Genomic DNA, 25,596 nt, shown 5'->3' on the forward strand with positions numbered 1-25,596 from the left:
TCTCAGTCCATTTACTGATGAATTTGCAGTTATTTCAGTGTAGGTGAATTAATAGTAGGAACAGGGTAGAGTTTATCTCCATCCAGAACATTGTTGTGCAGCAGTAATAGCAGGCATATTTGTTCTCATCAGCTTGGCTTCCATAATTAATGACATTAAAATCTACAGTCTGTAATTGATCATTTGGAAGCAACAGTAGTGTAATACCTTGTTTAGTTTACTTTCAGTTGATTGGGTTTTAAATTCACGTTGTTGTTGGTTTGGGTTTATTGATACTTGCCATGGTCCTGATGCTAATTTTTCATTATAAGGTGCAAATATTAAATGTTGAGTGTACATTCTCTCATTGCTTTGGAAAGCACTGTGTCAAAAAGGAAACACTTGGAATCTGTGTGCAGTTTCTCTTACAATAAGTATTTAAACCAGTATTTTCAGCTGCAAGCAGCACCATTGAACTGAAGGGATGTGTGTAAGTTATTTCAGATCAGCTGAGGTGATGGTGGGCTCTGCTGGCTGAAGTTCCCCAGCACACACCTGAGAACCTGTTCTTTAAGGTGGTACAGGCTATGGGCTTAATGTGTTATGATGCTGGGAGAATTCTGACTAGCAAAAATACCTCATGAAGTGCTTGTCCAGCCTGTGCTGCTGACCTTTTTGTCCCAGTGGAGCAGAACTATGGTTTTGAGGAACAAGAGGATAAGACATTGTAATTATTAACTTTAAGACAATGCTCTTTTACTTATGATGTATGAGTAGCTACCAGGTATCATTAGGTCATACTTGAGCAATATTATTTAGATTTTGTCTAAGTGGATTTTTTTTTTTCTTTCTCTGTCTTAGTTTGTAAGACTTGTATTGTTCAACACTTTGAAGACAGCAATGACTGTCCCAGGTGTGGCAACCAAGTGCATGAGACCAATCCACTAGAAATGTTAAGGTAAGAATCTATTTCACAGCATTTGCTGAAATGGACAACAAAAAAATCTTAACTTCTTTATCCTAAAAGATCAAATAATTGTTTTTCTTATCTGTATAATGCATATATTAACTGTTCTAAGCAATATAGGTTGTCATTTTCTCAGCTCCCACTGCATTCTAAATTGATTTTTTCAGATAAAATAAAAGGAGGAAACATAAGGAAAAGACACAGAAATAGTGCTTCTACTGTACAAGTTTAAAAAAAAATAGTATCTCTATTAAACAAATAATTGAACCAGATACCTTTTATTCTTTACATGAAATTAAATTCTAGAGGGTTGTTTTTTTGACATTATTTAGGGCATTCCAAACCTCATGGCAGCTTTTTATTTATAGAGCAACATATAGAAAATGAATAATTTTAAAAGCAATGTCTTTCAAGGCATAAGTCCACCAATCTGAATTGAAATCTGCTGTAAGATTAATGAAAATACACTCATGAAAAGATGTTTTTTACATTAAAATACCCTTTTTTGAGATTTTTTATATATTGTATTAACAAACCTTTTTAGAAACAATTATTTTTCATAAAATTTTGGATTTCACTTTTAATGATGTTATGTTGAAACAAAGATGATAAATATCCCATAAGATTGAAAAATCTGGAAATGTCATCATAAGGGGGAGAACTTCATGTTTTCCTGCAGTGATGAAGGCTCTCCGTGCCCTCACTCCCAATACCTCCACCCCATCCCCCAGTATTATTGTCTTGTAAAACTGCTGTGAACTTAGAAGGACTTATTCTTACATTAATGTGAAAATATAAATTTACATCTGGAATTTACTAGGCTTGGTATCATTTTCTGATGTCCTTGCTTTTGTTACAATTTGTCATACATTGCTTTGATTTTTGACTGATCCATGTGTGCACAACCATTCCCAGTTTTGTACCAAGAGCATAACTGAGAGAGATTGAATTCAGCAGCTGTAAAGGATGTTTTTGGCCTAAGTCTTTGTCATCTGAATATTTTTGGAAGGGTGGGGCTGAGCAGGTTCATGTACATTATTTTTCTGATTTCCTGTCAGTTTCTGAGGTTCTGTGTGAGTCATAACAGAATATGCTATAGGCTACTAATAAACTGAAAACAAAAGCATTTAGAAATATTTCTTTTATTCTGATAGGACCACTTCATATGAGACAAAAAAAGCATTTTCTGAAACATATAGTAGATGTTTAGTAAACAAATATTATCCTTTGAGCGGGAAATTATAGATGGGTGAGGAAAGTTGAGAGCACAAGCCAGAAATGTGGGAAGAGCTATTTTCTCTGCAATTATTTCCTGAAATTCCTTTTAGAGTCATTTGGTCTCTTTGCCAAGAAACTGCATATAGTTAGTAGTTTCCTGGTTGTATTTTATGAACCAACTTTAAACATTTGCTAAACTAATAATCAGAAGGGCACGTGAGCCGTGCAGTGGAATTATCTTTCCTGGATGTTGCCTGCATAACTTAATAGAAGAGTTAAACTCTGACCATGGAGAGCAGCCCCATCATTGCTAAAGAATGCAGTCATTTTCTGAGAAATTGTGTTGAGCACCACTTAGGAGTTTTAACTAAGATCTCTCAGATAAGCTTTATAAACTCCTTCTAAACTCAGTTCTGAGTAACTTCATAGCTATGTGAGCTTTTTGCATGTATCTCTTAGTTGGCAGCACTTAGGGTCTCTTGTAACTACAAGACTAAGTCTGAAATTCAACATTGAGCTCTAAAAGGAAAATGTAGGAAGAGTGTTAAATTTAAGAATTCCCTTTACTGATTTAGCAAAATTCTGCATCATCAGTACTCAGTAGGGTCTGTGTTGATAATGCCATGAGGGCAGACTTCTTTTTCTCTTACTAGCATAATCCTGTGCATGCAAGTTTTCCTGAGCAATAGTCCTAGTTTGGTTCACTTTTGCTGATAATTATCAGAGAGTGTTGACCTTGTAACTCATTCAGTATTACAGAAGAGGTGAAAAAAGGAGCTATACTAAGCTAACAGAAATGCTTGATTATTCTTTCTGTATGTTCTGGTTTGGAGATTTGGAAGATGGTTAGAAGATGTGGAAATGGAAGTAGGTGTCTGTAAAATATCAATGTTCTTTTTTCAGCATTAATAGGAACTATCACAGTAAATGACTAAGACCACCTTTTTCAAGTAGTTTCATTTTGGGTTTGATATGAGACACAAAAATACAAATCTTTGTGTCAGAGTGCTTGCATGTGTGGGTTATGGGAACACTGAAAGATGCATCTGAAATTGAGAATCTCGTGATAATTTCATTTTTCCCTAAAGTTTTAGTTTCTATGCTTTTAAAGATCAGATTGGACTTTTTTTTTTTTCCTGCTCCACGTCAGAGTATTGAAAACTATTTATCCTCTGTAAAGAAAGGGTTTTTTGTTTAGTTTTTGGGAAAAAAATAATTAAGTCATTGACTAGAGTGGGAAGCCACTTCTTGCTTCTAGCATTGTAAATTTGCAAAGTATACTGGATTTTTTTTGCTATTTTAGCATTACCAGTGACTTTTGGTTTGGGCCATTGAAAGTAAATTAGAAAGTGCTAAATGGGAATTTTCAAAAATAAATTAAAGAAAACCAGCATGTATTATACCATCCTCAAGAAGAGAGGGGTTTTTAATTAAGGTAGTGGCATTCTCTTTTGAAAAGTCCTTATTTCATTTCTTTTAATGAGTAAATTTTGAAGGTTGGAGCTTTCTTACAGTGTGAAACAAATTCCATTTCTAAGGCATGTTCCCAGGTTCCCAGTGCTCTGCTGTGGGTACCTCACAGAAAGCAGCACCATGTAGTTCCCTCAAATACTGACAGAGGAGGCTGCAAGATCTGGGATCTACCATCTGGGAAGGTAGACTTACGTTGTCATCTGTCAGAAATCAAGCACTCAGACATCCTACAATTTTAATTTCCTTCTTATCTGTGAGAAAGTGCTCTCTCTGTGCTGCTTTATTTTATGGAGGTATTGAATGTTTGTTGTTGTTGTCCCCTTAAGAAGACGAAATTAAAAATGGATTGTGGTTGTAGCTGAAACATGAATATTTCTATGGTATGACTGAATCTACTGATGGATGCCACAGGGATCTAGTCTCAGAACTTGATGGTTGGGTAATGGGTCTAATTGTAGAGTACAAGTACAAATACTGTAAGAAGAAACTTGAATACTCATGTATTTATTTTAATTGTTATCAATTTATATGGATTGTAGGCTTTCCTCAACAATAAAAGCATTCATTCTTACTCCTACTTTGCAACAGTTGGTGAACATATGACAGAACAGCTATGTTTTTTTAATAGGCCTATAGTGTATCATTAATACCATGTACACATGAGTATTTGCAAATATATATATATATAAAGAAATATATTGTTATTGAGATGAAAAAATGAGGCAATTTAAAATATGCCAGATTCTGACTGAATGTCATGATGCTTTCTCTGCATTATTTAGTGGTTTATTTTGTCATGAGTTTTTGTTTAGGCTGTGGGCAATGGGAGTTTCTATTGACAAGAGAGAACATAAAGGACAAAGGAGAGGGAAGGGAAGGGAAACGGAATGAAAGCCAGAGGAAAATGAAGGATAAGAGACCAGAAGAGGAACTAGAAAACTAAAACTAGATACACTAAATGGATAGAAGAGTTGGTTAAATTCAGAGAAAAGGAAAGAAAAGTATTTTAGCTTCAGCAACAAGGGTAACTGCAGGCTGTACACTGTAAGGAACTGTGATAACTAGTTTTGGCACTAATATCAGGGTATCAGAGGACATGCCTGTGCTGTGTACTCTCTTCTGGTGTACAACACATGGCAGATTTAAATAGTTCAAATGAACTGTGCTGGGTACTGAGAACTGTCAAGTCAGAGCAGCATGGATGCACTGTGGTCTTTATCCTGCCAAGACTGCTTTGTGGTGTGGTAAGTAGGGAATAGTCTGTTCAGTTTCTTGTAACAGGCTTATTACCAAAGCACTTCAACACTCAGTATGCTAATGGAGTTTATAATTTTCATGCTTACTACTCATGAGCTGGACCTTAAAATTGGATACAACTTTTCCAGTCTGTTCCTTCTAGTAATACTGCTGTTTGTGTGTAATGCAAATTCAGAAATAAAAATTTTAGAATATAATGCTTTTATCTTTTGCTTCATTCTTATATTTTTACATTAAAAAAGTAATTCCGTAGTTATTTCTATGATAAATCCATTTAGGAGATGGTTGAGATAAGCTTTAATGCATGTTGTCTCGCAAACTAAAATCAGTTGACTTTGACAGGACTCATTATTTACCAGAAAAATGCAACTCATTATTCAAAAGCTTTTGTTATTTAAACACTAAAAGTACTTAAAATGCTAGTATCCATTTAATGTGAAATGTATTTTTTTCCTCTGAAAGGCTGGATAACACCTTAGAGGAAATTATATTTAAGTTGGTGCCTGGACTTCGAGAACGTAAGTTCCTCATTTGGCTTTGGGATGTGTTTGGATTGGTGGGGGGAGCATGGCTCTTTCTAATTATATACCTGGTATTGATTTAAAAATTCACAATACTGTTCTTTGATGTTAACTAGAGGAACTGCAGCGAGAGATCGAATTTTGGAAGAAAAACAAACCTCAAGAAAATGGACAAGGTGATGATTTTTTCCCTCTCTCATCCGTGTGTTAAGTAACACTGCTTATTGAGACCAGTTTCTTCACTGACACAAGTACATTTTGTTTTTGCTGAATTCAGAGCTACTACAGAAACTTGTAGTGAATTTGTGCAGATGTGTGGGCCTTCACATACTACTGCTTATCTATCAGCCAGTTGGTTAACAAACTCTAGCTGTTTTACCATTATTTTTATTTGCATTACCCTAGGCTCTCACTTGCAACACTCTCACAATTGTCCAGCTGAATTCCTAATTTTCTTAATAGAGCAGGACAGAATTTTTTTACAGAGTTTTTACAAATTACTTTCTGTTACCAAATTTGACCATCTGTTAAGTAGGAGGTTGTCAAGAATTAGTTATGACAAGCAGTAAAACAGTTTTCCACACATGCTAAATAATTGTTTTCTATAGATCCCACAATGCTTTCTTGTTTCTTTCTTTCTTTTTGGTTGGGTTTTTTGTTTTTTTTTTTTTTTTTTTTGCTTTTTTTGTTTCGTTTTTTGTAGTTGACCCATGAAGTTTGAAACTCAGTACTGAGGTTCTAAGCGAGGACTAGATCCAGCTGGTTTTATGCCTCTTTAATTTGACATCAAGTTTTTAATACCATAGCCTATTTGATTTGATTTTAAAGAACTTTTGAAATTCTGCTAAGTTAAAAAATAGCTATTTTCAGTAAAGGGTAACTGTCAAGTAAACATCCTATAATATTCTTCTGCATTCATTTCTTTATAATGTCTTCTTTTCAACTTCATAACATTTAATTTTCTTTCTCACGAGTTTTGTTGACTTGCATTTGGCATCCATTGTGAGGGACAATGTTACTTTCTCTATTGTATAAATAAGTTATGAACTGCAGAACTGTTTAGATGAAATTATATTAGTTTACTACAGTATGCTGTGTAGTGTATGCCTGTTCAGTTTTAAAAAAAACTTAGAAAATATTTTTGTGAGATAGAGAAATTTCTTGACTGTTTAGAAAATGGTCTGCTATATACATAGAAAGAATCAACAGAATTTGCAAATTTGTAGAAAGTGACTTACTTTTGACCAACTTACACTTCTGCTTCTTATCTTCCTCTCCTAATTTAATGATAAACCCAATGGGGATGAGTTAGTAAGCGTAGTGAGAGCTTGGATTGGTTTTTTTGTGAATGAGAGGAAGGCTCTAACTCCCAAATTATACTTTTGAGTAGCTACAGATTTATCCAGCTCCATGAGAGACTGTAGCCTGGGGCTATGAACTTTGCACAGTATTTGAAAGTCATGACAACTCATTGATACAAATTATGAGCACTTAAGCTATTTTCTGCCACACAAAAGCATTTAGAATCTTGCCTGGGAAGAAATTATTTGCTGAGGATCATTTCATTTAGCAGAGGCTGTTTCAGTTGTCAATACCGTGCCCTGCACTCAGATTGTCACCGTAATTTGAGAGTCTGTCAGTTATGTCCTGTGCCACAGGTTGCAGCACAGCTCCTAACCTAAGCATCTAAGAGCTGTAAAAAAATCCCAGGACTTAAAATTTTCTCATATCAGAAGGAAAAAACCCCAAACAATAAAACATCTCTCAGGCATTGGTGACTCCTGTAGGAGCGTGGTTACCAGAAAGAATTGATGAATTATGAAATACTATGGTACAGAGAAAAAATATTCATTGGTACTCTCCTGTCTGAAGTGAACAAATGCTTGTGACAGGTGGACTGCACCTGCTGGATTGGTAGAGTTTACTTCCTGGACTTGCAGAGAAAAAAAAAAAAATCTGTAGTTTGACACTGTAAATTCTTCCCATAGGAAGATGATAGGAACAAAATGTCTGTATGATAGACATTCAACTAAATGTGTCAATAGTTAATAGGGACTTGGGGATAAATCTTTCATAATTAGTAAAAACTTAAAAATTCTAAGAAAAGTAATGAATATAGCTTAAAACTCATCTTGAATATGTAAACTGAACAAAGGCAACTAATTACTGTGTCAAAAAACTCGGTCATGGCTTGGTGTTTATTAAAGTTTACATTCCATTTTCTCATCTGAACTCTTCTAAAATCCTTTGTAATCTGATAAGTGTAGGAAAGCAGCAGAACTTGATCTGAAAGTGTTTTAAAAAATGTGAAAGCAGCTTATTCAAGTTAATTGTGGTAATGTTTTATTCCAATAGAGAGAAAATCTTGTTTTAAATCAAAATAAGTAAGTTGGGGATGCAGAAAAAACCCAAATGTATACAATAAGGTATAAATAAGATTATTGTATACTGTACTCTAAATCTGTAAATCTTACTCCATTTTATGGCTATTATTTACATACATTGCAGCCTTATCTAGATGTACTTGCTAGTCTTAGCATTTGAGTGCTCAACTTTGGTGAACTTTTCTAAATATACAAGGTGGTACTTTTCCAAAGAGTTAGAATTTTAAACCAGGAGCCAGTAGAAGATGTTAACAGCAGAGTGAAAGAGGATAACATTTTCTATGTAATTATGTAGTTTGTATAAGCTTTGCTAAAAAATACACAGACCTTTCATATTTTCTTATATTTTTTCTTTGTAAAAGGGAGTAAGTAAATATATGGCTATTTACTTGTAAAATCCTTCTGGAGAGAAACACCTGAAGTTCTTACAGTGACCTGTTTAGATCTGGTCAGAAGTGGATGAAATCTAAGGTTTAGTTTACCTCGTGATTGCATTACAGGGACTTGTCTTCACTGGATTATTGTGACAGTTAATATGAACTGATTAGCCATGTTACTTTGATTTATAAGTGTTGGGATTCGTCATTCTATTGTTAATTTTTTGTCACTGAACTGCCACACTATACAGTAGGTTTACATGATTGAGTGATTGTGATGCATGCAGAGTTGCAGGGTTTTAATTACTGAACATATCAGAAGTACACAGCCATACCCAGTATAGTCTCTCATCTAATTATTTTCTCTTCCATAGAAGTCTGTTGTTTGCATATTGCATTGAAATTTCAACAACAAAAATTTGTTTCCAGAGGTCTTTAGGTTGGTCAGTTTAAGAATTCACTGAATTAAAACTGTGAAGTTAATGTGAAGAAAAATTATGGCTCGTAAAAATGCCTTATTTTCTTAAATATATGATTTTTTATTACTTTATACTTAAATAATATGATCATATTTTACAGATGAAAGTCCAAAAGCTGATAAACCCAAAGTAGATGAGGAGTGTGATGAAAATGAAGAAGATAAAGACTATCACAGGAGTGACCCACAGATTGCAATCTGCCTCGACTGTTTACGCAACAATGGGCAGTCAGGAGATAATGTTGTCAAAGTGAGTAGCAAACAAGCTGTGCTGTACTTATTGATGACAGAACAACATCTTACAGGAACCAAATCCTTTTATAAGCATTAAAAGTAAACTTTAATGTAGTGACCTGTTCCCACTTCCACACTTAGTTAGTCCTTCCCTTTGAGGCATTTCAGTGCATCTTTGGAATTTTGTGAAAAATACAGTTCTATACAGAAAGCCATCTGTGACAGTGGAAGTTTTGTTTGTGTGTGGATTATAGTTTTGTAGTCTACAGCCTTTATGATATATTACTGCATTACACAACAGATTACAGCACACCACAGAGGTATTTATAAAGCTAGCTGTAGGTGAGCTGCCTCGTACCTTCAGGATTACTGTCTTAACATGCCAGAATGAAACTGCTTATCAAATACGTGGTGCCCTGAATGACTGGGATCCAGATCTTCCGACCTGTAAACCTGATTCTGACCCTGATGTGTTGTCTGTGGCCTTGGGGAGATCACTTTAGTCTGCAAAATGTGTGGAGTAATACGTGCCCATTGCTGTTTGAAGAATTAGGGATATTTGGTTTCTGTTCCTGAAGGGGATTACCAAACATACTGAGTCTGGAAGAAAGTCTTTAGAAATCACCTTAGATTTTAACAATGTTTTATTAAATTACAAATGGAAGAATAAAAGGAACAATATATTTAATAACTTTTCTAATAAAGCTACTTGTATTTTCTGAGTGTTATGTTACATGTATGACTTTGGAGGTTCTTAGCATTTCTAAGAAATGCAACATTTGTTTGACCTGCAGCATTACTGACACAAGCACACTGATTATTTAAATTCTTCTGGGGGTTTTGATGGGTTTGGTGTTAGCTGGGTTTTGGTTTTTTTCTTTCTTCCCTTCTGTATCTTTTAGAAATAATTTTAGAACCAGAGATGGGTCAAATGAACTTGTTATCTTTTGAATTTTGAAAACAAGTGAACAAAAATGAACCTATGGTGTCATTATGAATTAGAAGAGAATGCAGTAAAATTGGTTACTGGTGGAAAAAATTATCGGTTACAGGTGTTCTTGCCCTAAAGATTGCTCACATTTTCCAGAAATTCTAACATGTTTTTTTCTGATTTGTTGCTGTTGCTTTAGGGCTTAATGAAGAAATTTATCCGCTGTTCTACTCGAGTGACCGTGGGAACTATCAAAAAGTTTCTCAGCTTAAAATTAAAACTTCCAAGTTCCTATGAGGTACATTTGTAAGAAGATGTTTGTATTTTTATTTCCATGCAACATAATATATTTCCATGAAATTTAATCATGTTTGAACCTGCTTTCCCTCTTTCCAGGGATACAGGAATTCAGACTGAAGCACAGACTATTTCCTCAGCCTGTTCTCGTACAGGAGCCAAAGGCTCCATGCAGGGCAGGCTGTCTTTAGCACCAGCAGCAGCCTCCCAGCTTTGGTCAGGGGTAGGGCTGACTTAGGTTTGTATTTTATTGTGTGAGGTTTTTATTTCTTTTGTTAGGTTTGGTGCACAGGTTAGAACTATGCACAGGAGTTTGTCATGGTGTCATGACATGCTGACCAGCCTTTTTGGTGTCATTTGGTTTTTAATCTGTCTGGTACCTTAATGGCTTGTGTTGCAAAGAATCTGCTTACTTCAAAACGTTGACCTTTTTTTTTATCTAAAACCCAGAAAACATTATAGCTCTAATAATGAAAATACTGTCAAACATTTGCAGTGGCAGGCAGCAGTAAGATGCTCTAATATCGTTTAAAGCAGACATTTTTCACACTGAGCTCACTGTTTTTCTCTGTCTTTTGCTTTCAGTTAAGGAAGGTCTGTATACTTTGAAGTGCATTTTTCTTGTAATTTATAGTTATTTTAAACTAATTTTTAAAAGTTTCTTTACAATCTATTTTTTAAATGAAAATTACTTCTGGTTTATATCTTTGGCTTTGAAAGAGCACTGGCATAGCAAGGTAGCCTTCAAAATACAGCACAAGGCTTTCTCTTCAAATGGATACTGTGTAGTGTAGCTAAATATAGGGAATGTTTGTCTACTGGTGATTTCATACCTCAGTAGCAGACTTCCTTCTGTCCACACTTCAAATAAAAACACAAAAGTGAAAAAATACCAGCTGAATACCAGGGTACAAAATAACATATTGTCAGCATGCTGTATTCATCCAGGTTTGATGTATGTGTCTGATGGAATTGTTGTATAATTATAGGAGTGGAGGTATTAACTCTGGAGATTCACTTAGCAGTTCATTTAGACATTAAAATTCTGCATCCCTTTGTCTTACTGTTTGTTCTGTTGTATTTCAAGCTGGATGTACTATGCAACGGAGAAATCATGGGGAAGGATCATACTATGGAATTCATCTATATGACAAGATGGAGACTAAGAGGCGAAAACGTAAATGCTGTTACATTATTGATAAATGATGTTTTGGTATATTTATTATAGAAACTACACATGCTTTCACATCTTAGGCCCGAATATAATCTATGACCCTTCAAAAAACCTCTATTTAAAAACGCCTTCTGCATGTTTTCTGAATTTCTTATATAAAACACTATGCGTGAAGCCCTTCAGCACATACATTGTGTAGATTCAGAAACTCTAAAATAGTGGGTGTTTGATGTGTACATGCAAGTTCCACTCAGAGTTCTAAGTCAAGTAACTGAAAACCCAAGCCCTTGTTCTTTTTCAGCAAATTTGCTTTTGGTGACCTTTTGAGTTACAATAGTTGGGGAATCTACATCCGACAGTTCTTCAGTAAGAACCTGTTTTATTCAGTCAATAAACTGAAAGTGACACTGAAAAATTACCAGTGAAATTTAATTGGTTTATTACTGTTTCTGTTAATACTACATCTATTCTTTTTGGGTATGCTGTATAACAATAACATTCAGATAACAACCAGATGGGTTTTCCTTGCTGCATGTGTGTATTTTAGAATTTCAGTATTTAACTTTTAAAAAGACTCTTTTTTCAGAAATGATATTGAGTTTGGTTTAGTATTACCTTGTATTTTTTTTTTAATTAGAAGTCATATCCCCTTTTCTTCTCTTTCTTTTATGCATTTGTTTGTGTGTGCTTGTTGATTGGTCTTCACTCTTTATTGCTTTGTAGTACATGCAAGTTTGACTATGATTACTAGTGGAGGCTAAATTGGAGTGCAGCATTTGACATACCTTAATATACTGATCTGAAGAAAATTCCAAACTTCTTCTATTCTATTTTTGTTTTAAGCTTCCTAGTGCTTAGAATATTAAGTGCTGGGACACGGACAGAGAAGACAGAGGATTAACACACTGTAGAGTTAACAATTCACAAGTTTCCTAAAATTTTACCTTAATCTGAAGCTGGAGGGGGAAGGATAGATTTTGGTGGGAATTAGGGAGGTCAATGTATATAGGCAAGTATTTGATAAATTTGAAAGTAACATTGCACTGAAATTTGGTGATTGCTGAAACCCCCAAGGGAGCTTTAACTATATTTTTTTCCCAATACTGCCTTGAAACCAGTGGATGTCTCTTTGGTTTGCCATCTTGTATTTTTGTTAGCATTGGCTATCCTATTAGGAAATGTTGAGGCAACAATTTCAGTAATAGTGGAATTTTTTCATGGTATTTCATCCTGCAGCCCTTGCCTATAAATGGACTTTTGGCAGCTGCATGAAATTGGAGGCAACAGTAACTATGATCTTGATTTTTAAAAAATTGCACAAAAAGTTTTCCAAAATCTCAGAACTAAATTTTTTAAGATTTAGTGAATACAAGAGTTCACAACTCCTGGTTAAGTTTGTGACTGTATTTATATACACACAACATAGCCAGGTATGTGTTCATCTTCTATTTCCTTCTATTAAATCACTCCCCTGATGTCAAAGGTGATTAACACCTCTAAAAATGTAATTGTGCTGGTAATATGTCCAGTAATATCTGGGCTTCTATGATTTTGTTTTCCTCAATGAAGTTGCAATGGTAATTAATTAACAATCTCTTCTTCTGAATGAAGATCAAGTGAATCCATTATCTTTGTCTCTGGTACTATTGACCATGAGTTTTTATTGCATAGCTGTGGACCTTACATGAGATAGACAAGAAAAGGGAAGAATATCCATTTGTTCATTAAACAATTCTTTCCTGTTTTAAAATAAGTAAATTGATTGTAACCTTTGCATTTAAATTTTTTTTAAAAAATCAGTAAATGGTAAATGTGTATGTCCAGCTGTGGATGCCTCTTATCTGATCAGAAAATCATCTCCTTCGCAGTTTCGGTGTCAGAACTGCTCATCTTCGCAAGTCTGCTCACAGGATGGCACTTTCTATCAGGTAAGAGGCACTCACGACTGTGCATATTACAGTCATTAGGGTCCTGCCAGCACCTCCAGTGTAATTCAGCTTGTGGAGTTTCTATATTTCCTCACTGCAAAGTGCTAAAACTCTGTGAGCGAGGTCTGAGTATTTTCATTTTCAAGCACAAACTTTGTTCAAAGGATTTAGGAGTTTTGGTTTTGATTTTTTTAGGAGATATCATTATATAGGTTGATATATCAGCCTATCATCCATATCAGCCTCAAAGGATGATCTACCTCTTCCTGTCTCATTCCTCTAACTAAGCAGTTTTGGGCAGTCACTGGCAAGGGATCAAAAATGAAGAGGGTGAATTAAGAGACTACACTGGTTTCATCTCTTTGTGGGAATTCCTATATCCTTTTTGATGGAGTAAAAAAAATCAGATATTTCTAAACTCTGTTCCTTTCACATTTTTAAAATTAGAAATGGAATAATCTCTAGAAGCAAAACCTGCAGAACCTGCCAACTGAAGCTGATTTCTAAATTTCACTGACCAATCTGGTTCCCAACACTGTTTGAAACAGTATTTCAGTTTCCTTATTGAGAATTTTTATTTGAACTGATTTTTAAAAGTTACTTTGCAACTTTGGAATACTATTTTTGTCTTGAGTAAAAAATTAGAGCTAGTGGTAGAGGGTCACTCCCCACTAGTGATGGAAGTGAACTACTGCACTCATGCCTCCTTCAATATTTAGAATTGTCCTGTGTAGTGCATTTGATTTGTACAGTTTTGTGATTTTGTTTGCTAAAACACTGAGCCTCACTGGCTTACTTGGCAATTTCAGTGTGGTGATTGCTGTGTCTCTGCCTGTGTGCACTTCCAATTAGATCTGCACACTTCTAGAGACAATTTATATACTCAAAGTCAAAATGTGAAACAGCATTTAAATGAAATGGTAGTCATGTCCTGTGCAAAGAAAAAATTAATCAGACCCCAAGTAATTTATGATACCACAGATACATGTTTGTAAATTGCACATGCAGACTACACATGGTGCTTCCTGTTTTCTCTCCTAAATACTCCTGGTACTGTTAATACATCTGGGTTTACCTTGTGATTTCTCTGAACTCCAGTTTGTAAATCCCCTGCAAGTGTGATCACATTTAGTTCTGATGATATTTCACTACCATGGCATGGAAAGTGTATTAACCCTGTAGGTCTTTGGAGCTATATCTTTGTTTCTTCATCTCTGTTGAATTTGAAGGATGAAGCAAAATGTTTCCAGTTTTAAGGATAGCTTCTGTAATAATTCTTTGTATTTCCAAATTTGGAATTAAAAAAACCCTTAAATTAGCTTTCTTTCTCTGTTTTATGGCATAGAGGTGTTTAAGGCCATACAGCTGCTGAGACAATGATATTTGCCAGGGTATTATGCTGTAGAAAATATCCAGTATGCTAATAAAGTTAAGAGGAAAACTTGAGACAAATGAAATGCTGACAGACTGAAAAATAAGTGCCCAGATATTCTACAGCCCTTTTGGGAGACCCATCCACTCTTGCCTTCCTTTTTAGGGACCCCAGAAGCTGATTTGCTTTTTTTTCTTTTTCTGTTTATTTGGTTGGGTTTTTTTCAGTAGGAATCAGTAAAAACTTATCACTAGATCTGAGGTTAAGAAGTTTGGATATGGAGAGAACGTCATCTCTCAGAAAACCAGCTGACAGCAATTTGACCTTTTTTATAGTTTAGCTGTGGAATCTCTGTATATAAATTTCCAAGTACATCAACTGTAAATATACTTTGGTTTAGAAAGTATAAAATGTCAAGATTGCTTTTTATCAAACACAGCAACACAGAAATATGACTTGTGTGAGCACTCCCAAGTATAAATGTAATAAAACATAAATATTGAAATATATAAAAGCAGGTACAGAAACTGTATATCAGCGACAAAAAGCTAATTTGAAGTACAGGGATGGATTTAACTGTTGAAATGTATGGAATTATTTCATATAAATCATCATATACATCTGTCTTAGAGATAAGGTCTGGCTATTCTTAAGGCAGTCTTTAATTGCATTTTCTTTGTATTGTTTATGAATCATGTCTTCATGCTTTCTTGTCTGTTTTTGTTGTTGTTTTTCCCTTGCTTGTTTTCAGTCTTACCCTATGGTACTTCAGTATCGACCTAGAATTGACTTCGGTTAGACCAAAGGGCCAGATCCCACTGAGATGAATCCTGCACTATTTGTTTACCCATCGACAGATTGCACAATGAATGGATGTGCCTGGATTGGGGGGACAGCCAGAATTTCAGCATGCAAATAAGGACATTGTCTTTCTTAAAATTGTCAGTTGCATCTCTGTTGTTTCTATTAGAGCAAGCCAAGTGCCATTCTGCTACTGAAATGTGCATAAGATATTTGTGTATCTTAAGAGTGTGCTGCAAATCATAGCCAAAATCATGAAGTGTACAGTCAAGATTCAAAACCTATGGAATATTTTCGCTTGCGTGTTAGAAAATTTTTCTGGTCCTAATATTGATTACACTAGCAAAATGGCAGAGTGCTCATTTCATGTGGTGTTGCAGTTTCACACACTTACTACTTTACTGAATATTGTTGTTTAAATCATAGAGTACTGTAAAAATAACTAAGGATTATACCTTGACAATATTTTGTATAGAAAATATATTTAGAAAAGTGGTGATTAGGCCACTACCTTTTCCTTGATAAGGTTCTCATGGGTCCAGGTATAGCTCACTCATGAGTGTGCAACAGTCCTTTTGCAGTGAATGAAGATGAATTACACTGAACGAGATGTAGAACATGATAATTCAAAATAGTAATTTTAAATCTTAAAATTGCTACTGTTGCTTGAAAGCACTGTAGCCTTTATGGTTGCACTTTCCGATGGTTTCCCTGAAATTTGGAATTTGGGATACTAGCTATTTTTGGAAAAATAGCTTCTGGTCAGATTACATTTCTTCTAATAAAGCCTCCATAAAATGAAGGTAAAATAATACAAATGTCTATGGAACAACTAAATTCTGCTACAAAATTATGACCAAGGCAAAATTTTTCATAATTATTACTTTTCATAATAAATATTTCCTTTTAAGATTGAATAGAGGTCTATAATATACTAAGACAAAAAAAAACTATATAGCTTTAATTACATACTGTATCTCTTGTGACTATCTGGAGTTTAGTATTCATTACAGAAATTTTCATTAGTTAAAGTCACATCATAAAAATATTTCCATAAAATTAGAGATAATGCAATACTGAAGATTAACAGTCTGACCAAAATAATTGTTCAGGTCATCTTTTTCTCATAAGACCTGGTAGTGCTGGTTAAAAAGTGATTGTTGCCTTAGGTATTACAAGCATAATGGTTCTAGTATGGGATGTTCCTTGGGGTTTTTGGTAATGTTGCAGGGAACATAGCAATGTGTACGTTTTCTGTCTTCCATTGTCTTTGCTTAAAAGTCAGTTGAGTTTTTCTGATCAGATTATCTGGAGATACTTATAGTTCAGTCATGTTATGTAATTTCTACTTGGTTCATGCCTGCTAGTGTTGTAGATAGCTATTTACTTTCTTTATGCCTTTTGCATACAGCAAAAAGGAACCAAATCAATTTTTCACAAGCTACTGTAGAGTGAACTGATCATTCTTTGATAGACAAAGTGAAAATTCTTTCTTGGGATCAAATACAAAAGATAGATGCAAGGCTGTAATTCCTTTGTAAGCTTATGTTCATGTACAGTAGTATGTTCTGTAGGAGAAATAAGCATGTTGTGGATTAGGTCTGGCCCCTTTAATGTTGTTAGGCATTCTAACATGGGTGACTCAAGGAATCCCATGAAGTTGGGTTGAATCCTACCACTGCACTCCAAAGTCCATATGACATGCAGAAATCAAGGTGCTGTCAATAGCAGTCTCTTAAGGAGCCCTGCCATTACAGGTCAAGGTTTCACATATTGTGGAATGCCAGTGGAACTGGGGAAGGAGGACATCTAGGAAGGAGCTGCTGCCCCTTTCTGCAGTGTGCTGGCCAGCACAGGCACTGCTTTGCCCAGAAACAGGCAGGGGGGACCTGCTGGCTGCAGAGAGCAGACATCCTGCTGCCCTCCCAGTCTGTGATGCACTACTTGACAGAAAGAAGATGCTCCTTGTAGGGAGGGCCCTTCTCTGCAGAGTCTCTAGGGAAAAATAAATTCTTCTTGTATATAGAAGTCCACCCCATGGAGCAGCTTGGAAGAGCAGAGCATGCTTTCTGATTGAAAATCATTCTTGTCTTTAATATATACAGTTGTTTTGTACAGTAGAAATGGGATACTATTTGTAAATATTTACATGCACATACCAATTACACCTTACAATTTTTATATATTTCATGTGTTTTTATACCAGAATTTTCACTGTAAATTTGCTTGACATAAAACGCCTGTCTCAGTTTATCACAAAACTAATGCTAGGATGCTTAAGCATAATTTCTGCTTGGTTCACAGCACAATTTTTTCCTCAACAATTGTGTTTGCTGTTTTGAAAAATTTAACGGACTTGTTTTAAAAAGACAAGCACATACAAGTTTTAATCCCTCCACCTAACAGGACCCTTGGAATAGCACTATTTTGCCTTGGCTTTGGAATGGCAACTGATAGAAGCTTTATTTGATTGTTTGATAACTTCCTGTACTCATAATTCAGAGAACCATGATTTTCTCAATCAGAGATGGACATTGGTTTTGATCCCTTGTATTTTCTTGATGCAAGTTAAAGCTAGATTACAGAAGGTAAATCTTCATTTTAAGCATGGAAAATACTGACAGATCTGAACCAACGTTCCCAGCTGTGAATGGTGGCATTAAATGCGTATGAACTAACCACCTACAGTTTCTGCATTTCTGATGTGATGGCGTGGTGCCTGAGTGCTGCTATAGTTTAAACATTTTTGTAAAAGTAAAGTGCCAGTGACATGCATATCTTAACTGGGCAGCTTGTGCAACACAGGCACTGCCTTCTTTACAGGAAATTTTCACTCATGTAGTACATATGTGCCATGTCTCTACAGATACATAGATTTAATTCATTTGTGCCAATTAAGAGTATCTGAGCACCATAGGAATATGAGAATGCGTGTGCAGATTCCTGTGTGCCAAAGATGGGGTAAAGTGAAATGAGTACCTAGGCATTCCCTTCAGACTGCACCATATGCCATGCTAGAACTGATGCCTGGATAAAGTCACACTTTCTGAGCATTTCCATGACAAGGTGTCACCACTGCATCCTTGTAAAACACAGGAATATAAAATAAGTGTTGCTGCCACTGTGTTTCTATGACTTTTCCATATTAGCAGTATCTAACTACAGAGAGACCTAAAAAAATCCACACTACTACCTAACCTTGCTGTTCCTTATTTAGCACATTTGGTGCTGCTTGGATTTTTTTCCCTAGAAGTGAGAAACTCATTAATGAAAATGATAAACAACTTTTTGTTGAGCATTGCTGGTTGCTGCATTTATCTAGTAACAAGCCGTCATCTAGAATTTAAAAACAAGATCTTGTAATATCTCAAACAATATGGAATTAGATGATTAATCAAGAAATGTATCTTCCATGATGCATTACTACACTCCTGGTAGCTAAGGGCCTAGTCCTATGAAGGCATTTTTTTAATGAAATACCAAATACAATTGCTACAATAACTGAAGTGACTCATCACTATAGTTGGTATTGTTCACATGAAAGCTTTGGGGATTTGGGTCCTAGGAGGCTGCAGTGCAAGATGCATATTGTGCATACTCAGCTAGCTTGTAGTTATGCAAAGAAAAAGTTACACAAGTATTATCTTGACTTTACTGAAAATGTTACACAAAGTGAAGTGCCTGATTACTAATACAGAATATCTTTTAAGCCCATTATTTTCATTTGACAGGGTAATATTTGCTTCTGAATTTTATCTGTGGTCTTAATATTTTCAGCAAGAATATATCATAAGCATACTGTATTGAGAAGCTTTCCTGGGAAAAAAGGATAAAAAGAAATGTGTTCTTTTAGATAGTCTGGTTTTAATTTAAACTATCTCAGTAGAAATTATATTAAAATAAGTACTTTCATGTTGAAAATATTCCATTTTCTGCATGAGGAACATTTTTATTCTGAATCTTGGTTTTTTTTCTCTGTAGGTTTCAGCAGCTTGACTTCACTTTTCTGCTCTTATCACAAGCAATTCTAGTGTATCTGCAGGAGGAAAGAGACTGATCCCATCCCATTCCATGTAGATAGAAGCTAGGCTCCTACTGCAGACAAAATAATGGTCCAGAGTTCCATCTCATCTCTCCTGTGAATAACTGGTGTACATGACTTAGTGAGAGAAGTAAACAATTTTTTCTTCTCTGCTGTTTAAAAAGAATAGGTCATGGCTTAGTCTTTTAATTGAACCAATCACTAAGTTGTATTGTTTGTTGGTTTTTTACATTTTCATATAACTGCAGATGAGAGGTATTTATTCAATCCCCAGAAAAAAAGTCATTCTTGAGAGAACTTGCAAGAAAAGGCATAGCATCCAGCTCAGCCATATTTTATGTCTGGTAGAAACACTAGAGAAAACAGGTAGCTGTTCAAAACCAGTCTTAAATCTCAAAATAAATAGATTGAGTCTTGTTTACAGGAGGGCTACATAAAATACTGGTTAATAGCATTCACTGATCAAACTCATTTTTGTCCTGGAAAAGTGCAAAGGCGATTAAGACTTACATCCTTATCCAAGAGTTGGTCCAGTTACTTCACTTAATCAGGCAGATTGAAGGCATCTCTTTGCTTCCTACAAATGCCCTCTCATTTTACTTCATGCTTTGTTGACTTATTATTTTTTCTGTTAAAATGTCTAAACAGGCACCCTCTCTGCAGTAATTAATTCTAGGTTCTTATGCATCTTTTCGCCATTCCCATGCTGCATTCCATTTCTTATCCAAAAGTCAAAATGTTAAGGACTTATGAAGGTGAAATTGCACGTGAGGTGTCAGCTTACAGGTTGCATTTATCAGGCAGCTCTCATGGATTTCAGCAGTTTTCAAAGCTCTGCATTTTCAATCCTTTACAGTCAATTTGAGCAAGGTCATGCTTCTATACAGCTTTCAGCTAAAAACACTTGTTTGAGGAGGGATTGTAGCCTACTGGAGTGTGTTCCAGGATGAGTTCCAAGACACGAGGGGATTGATTCACCTGAAGGAAATGTGAAAGCTTCCAGCTGCACATTTACCTCTAATTTTGTCACACAGGGGTTATCTGACCTTCAGACCTCAGCTGAAACATCCCGTGCAGGAATGTCCTTCAAAAGATGATCTTGCAATGTTTAAATATTTTTCTTCATAAAGAGATCTACCTATTGATCTTTTCTACCTTCTGTCTACACTGTCTGTAGGTCAGATTAAAACCTTAGGTTCCAGAATAGGAAATTAATTCATTCATTCCCAACAGATCCTTCCATCCAAGGTATGTGCCATAAATCTTTTGCATTTGGGTAGCTTTCCACTACAGCTGAGTAAGGATGTTGTTTCATTCCCTAATAAGCTATTTAGATCTCTGTGATCCTTGAGTGAGGTAGTGAAGCAGAGGAGCTCTGTACATGGGTAGAGATGTCCAGGCTATCTTTTGTATTTGCAATAGACAAAGTTGGTAAGCTTAGGATGGAGGAGAAATTCTGGAATGAAAGATGTCTGCAGAGAGGTAGGTTTTGCTGTTACATTAATTTTAACCAAAGATAGGCATTGGTTTGACTTTGCTTGCTTTTCAGAACCATTAGGTCCTCTTCTTTGAAGTAATTTCTCTGTGTATTCTTAGGACATGCTTCTAACATGGCTGACAGTTGACAGGATGAGGTGAACAGAAGTACTTACTGTGCATTTTCCTTTTTCCTCATGACAGTCAATGTAAAGCAAAGAGTTGAGAGTAGATTACAATATACAAAACAGCTGCACAGTAAAATGGCTTTGCTGCTAGTTAACATACTGAGGGTTTTATTACAAATGAAGTTGTAAAGAAGATGGTTATTGTCAGAGTGCAAGGCACATATTTTATAATGGTATTCTACTCTTAAAATTCAGTTTTGTATTATATTGAGTATGGTAGATATTGCTCCTGTTGTCTCCTGAATTTTGTTGTGGTAAAATGAAACATGCTCCATTTTTACTGAAAAAATATCACATACTTATTGATTTAAGATTAGTCTTTGTTGTCAGATACTTAGTTTGTTCTTAAAAACTAAGGTTTTTTAAAAATAAACTATTTTTATGGATAATCTGATTGCCTAATAGTTTTAAGGGACCTATTTAATACCAAAGGTAACGCCACCCAGAAATGAACTTGGAATATGACATTGACACTTTCCTGGAGTGCCTGAATGGTCAGGAGGTACCTGGAGTCAATCAAGCAGAACTGAACCCGTGGCAGTTGTCTGTGTCACCAAGTTAAAGGGTTAGGCACACCTAGCAGTTTCCAAAACAAATTAGAAGAGGAAAGAAACAACAGGAATAGCATTGAGGTTTAGTCAACAGACATAGAGTAGCTCTGAGTCCTTGCTCATGTTCCTGAAGAAAAGCACAAAGGCTTGCATTTACTGATGTGTCTGCTATACCTGGCCTGTGAACTAACAAAAAACTCAGTGTGCTGTCAATCCTGTAAACCTTCCAAAGCACAAAATAGTCACCAAGCTACTTTTGGGGTTTCTAGTCGTAGTTCAGTGATATTTTGGAGGGTGGAAAGGACAGATTTGGAGGATAATGAGAAGATATTAAGTATGTTTTACAGATTTTTATAGCTATTTTTTTAGCAAATGGCATTGCTGTCCTTGATGTGAGACCACTGATTAGTAAGACGTGATTATTTTACTTGTGCAGTATAAAACAGAGAGAATATAAAAATCCAAATTGTCTTGATTTCCCTTTCCAGGATAGTGGCTAACTAAACTGGAAAGTAATAGGTCAATGTAATTATTTAGCTGGCTGAAATATTTCACTCTAAATACTTACTGATCATATTTTTTTCTCAAATAGAAGCTTCTTAGCACAAACATGAAGCAATGCATCATTTTTCCCTTACTGCAGACTTAACTATTGAAAGGAAATATTTTGCATTTTTTTTAATTAATGCAAAGCCTGAATTGTTGGGTGTTCCAGGCTACTGAATAGATGATATAGAGTTACTCTCAATGGATTTTTTGGGGGTGGGGGCCTAAGTGTCCTTATATAAGCTGTGATCCAAGTTAAAAGAAAGGAGCCTATGGTGAGCAGTAATAATGTTCTAATGCTTCCTTGCATTTGATCAGTAGTTACCAGTTTTTAATAAAGCAGCCCTCACAGTACTTAGGAGCTCATAGAACATATTGTGATCTTAAGTTGCTAATTTGTTTTAAAATATAAAATGTTTTAAGCTTTTTGTCAAAAGTGATAACATCCTATTACAAATAAACCTTTTTGTGGTTGTAAAATTTAGCTTATAAATCATTCAAATTGAAGTGAAAAAAACACAGGTCATTGTTAATGACAGTCTATCCTACTCTTACGAATATATGTATTTTTGTAAAGGAAAAGCACTTGTAGATATTTAATCAGTCCAATATCTATCTATGTTAATGTTTTGGAAAAAAAGAAAACAAAATGCTGCTTAGAGAATCACTTAAATATTTTTTATTTTTTGTGCTCAAATGCAATTTCTGTTGATTTATGGAATGTTTATTCTGTGTGAAGCTGTATAGTTAGTACAGCTGGGCTAAATGCATTTCTCACATTAATCAATTGTATCTGACTATGATAACATATTGTGTCCAATCAGAAAGCAATTGCAAAACACAGGCTTGTGGTGCTGTTTTTCATCTTTGATATTAGCTTCATCCTGCCTTATAACTTTTCTACTTCATAATGAGTATAAAAATCCTAACCATTTTCTGTGATGCATGTGTTTCAATGGACATTTCAGGGTATGTCTGGTTGTTTAGTTGAATCTTAATATATTACATTTTTATAAGATGACAGAATTTTACATACAGTATTTAATTAACAGTCCCCTGGATGAAAAAGTGTACAAGATTAATCAAGTTTAATACTTACCTTCCTTCAAAGCAAACTACTGCTGGGTACATGCATGGAATAGGAATGCATCACTAAAAATTCTGAGAATTTGTGCTAATACTATTTTTAAAATTCAGAATGATTCACTTCTTGTAATCTTTTTCAGCTGTTTGAAACCTCACTTTCAACTGTATTTTGATTCATCATAATGAATTAACACAGATTCAGGGAAGAAAAAATACAGTAAAGAATTTTATTAAAGTATAGTAAAGAGTGGCAACCATATTTGTTTGTGTAAGTATTAGTGTACAATCCAAAATCTCTTTACTTATTTCAGTGGGATTCTACAGGGATCTACTTTGTGGGTCTGATGCTCAGTTAAGTTCTTCAGCTTGACCTCACTGGAGTGACTTTCTATAATTATCCTTGTAGCTGAGACTTGAAATGAGCCAGGCTTCCCACTTCCTCACTTAATTTCCTTTCATGGGTGACTAATATTGTTTAAATTTACTCTTATTATATTAACCTTCTCATAAGTAAGTTTTGCAATAATGAGTGTGTACACTAGCAGTAGAATTCATTGGTAGGAACTCAGCTGAGTAAATACTTGTGTCCTTGACAAACTGGGGGAGAATTTGACTCAGATTATGAGCACTTGAAATGGCATTCTCTCATTTATGTTCATGCTTTGCAAAGATCTGCAGTTGATCAGGATTTGATATGTTTTATTACATGAACATTGTCCATTTTTATAATTTTTGTTAAGAGCTAACTTCTGTAGTAATTCATTAGGGTCAACATCTCAGGGTCCACAAAGCAGCAGTTTAAAATCCATTTGATCTGAGTGCAATACCAGTACTGCAGGCTTGTGTCTTTTGAAGAACCAAATATGGTTTGTTTTCTTTCTTAAGTACTTTTAAAAAGCACTGTAAATTTCACCCAGTTCTACCAAAGGAATGTGAGGAGTTTTTTAGTCTTGAATTTGAGTGTGGCCCTAGAAAAAGTGAGACATTGGTAACTGAGTCAGCGCTGGTGATCAATTTTCCACGTAGGGATGGGAAGTGCTGGCACTTGGGGTTTTTTGGCAAAACCTCGTGGTCATGCCTCTTGATGTAGAGTGAAGCCTGTTCAAATCCACATCAACATTTGTAAGTGAGATTGATTTTGAAACAACAGCTCATGCAAAGCCTGTGAATAGGCCTCTGGAACTTGTGTATAAATGTGTCAGATATGTAATGATATTTCTAACAGTGAACTACCTGTATGGCTCAGTACTGCTGATGTTAAATTGTGTTTCATGCTAATGTCAAGAAGGTTTACAGCACCTTTACAATGGTTGATAACAAATGACAATTTGGCCTGACCTGTATGCTGCAAGATGCCTCTAGCCCAGTTGGATTAATTTTATGAAAAATCTAGATGAGCAAGAAGTATAACTAATCTGCTTACTAGCACTGAATTGCTCCTTTCTCAAAGCAATAAATATATTCATGTTGTAACATCTGTTGTGCAGCCTACAATACGAGTTGTTTTGTTGCATTGTTTCTATATAATTTATTTTGTGCAATAAAAAAATCTCTGGTTTTATCTGACTTCTTTCTAGTTTATAATAATATTTGAATTAAAACATTTCCTAGCTTTATATCTTAATTATGCGAGTGTACTGTCAACTCACAGAAGTGTGAGTAGAAAACAGAATGCAGTAATATTATTCATTATAGAAAAAACAGAAGGTACTCACATGGCCTGATTTCATTCTAGTTAATGTCATAAAGTGCTACCATTAATTTTCACGGGTGCAGAGTTCTGCCTAACATTAAAGCTGTCTGGACTTGGCATCCCATTTGTAAAATATAACCAGGTGGGTTACAGTGTGACTGTGTGCTTGAGGCTTTTTTTTTAAAAAAGAAAAGAAAGAAAAAAGACAACAAAAACAACCCCATAGAGATTATACAACTTTTTTTTTTAACCTAATTTCACTGCTTTTTGTTCTCTCCCTTTTTGATGTTTTTCTGAGTTAATATGGTTTCAGTAGTATTTATTATTCTGTGCACTTACCTTTACTATGTTGTTGAGTTCTTTTAACTCTAAGGTAGTGTAAAATAAATGTGCATGCAAATTGGAAGGTAGAGCATATCCTTACCAGTGAGCCCTTGGTGTGAAGTAGCATTATTCACATGATATACTGAATTACTGCAAAGAAACACAATGGAGGGAGTCCTGTTATTCAAGAGAACTTGTACCTTTTGTCTGGGATGCTCCTACAAAACCTGCAGTACCACCTCTGAGCTGTGAGATGTGGCTCAGATTTGGAAATAATAGAAAGGATTGCTGATGTAACT

At 35.2% G+C, this 25,596-nt stretch overlaps 1 protein-coding gene across 9 annotated transcripts in view; it reads left to right on the forward strand.

The window, feature by feature from the left end:
- The window catches only part of PCGF5 (polycomb group ring finger 5), a 117,984-nt gene extending 93,138 nt beyond the window's left edge, over positions 1–24,846 (forward strand). For 7 of the 9 annotated variants that reach the window (XM_064430840.1, XM_064430841.1, XM_064430843.1 and 4 more), the window contains 8 exons: positions 841–937; positions 5,357–5,412; positions 5,532–5,591; positions 8,756–8,904; positions 10,019–10,117; positions 11,204–11,293; positions 13,159–13,218; positions 13,414–14,430. In XM_064430840.1, coding sequence (XP_064286910.1) covers positions 841–937; positions 5,357–5,412; positions 5,532–5,591; positions 8,756–8,904; positions 10,019–10,117; positions 11,204–11,293; positions 13,159–13,218; positions 13,414–13,473 — 671 coding nt within the window. In that variant the 3' untranslated portion in view covers positions 13,474–14,430. Of the gene's footprint in view, positions 1–840; positions 938–5,356; positions 5,413–5,531; positions 5,592–8,755; positions 8,905–10,018; positions 10,118–11,203; positions 11,294–13,158; positions 13,219–13,413; positions 14,431–15,341 lie in introns of those variants that run through there. The other 2 variants (XM_064430847.1, XM_064430848.1) reach the window with 2 other exon arrangements.
- The last annotated feature ends 750 nt before the right edge of the window (positions 24,847–25,596 follow it).

This window comes from Passer domesticus, chromosome 8, assembly GCF_036417665.1.
Source record: "Passer domesticus isolate bPasDom1 chromosome 8, bPasDom1.hap1, whole genome shotgun sequence".
Taxonomy (NCBI): Eukaryota; Metazoa; Chordata; class Aves; order Passeriformes; family Passeridae; genus Passer; species Passer domesticus.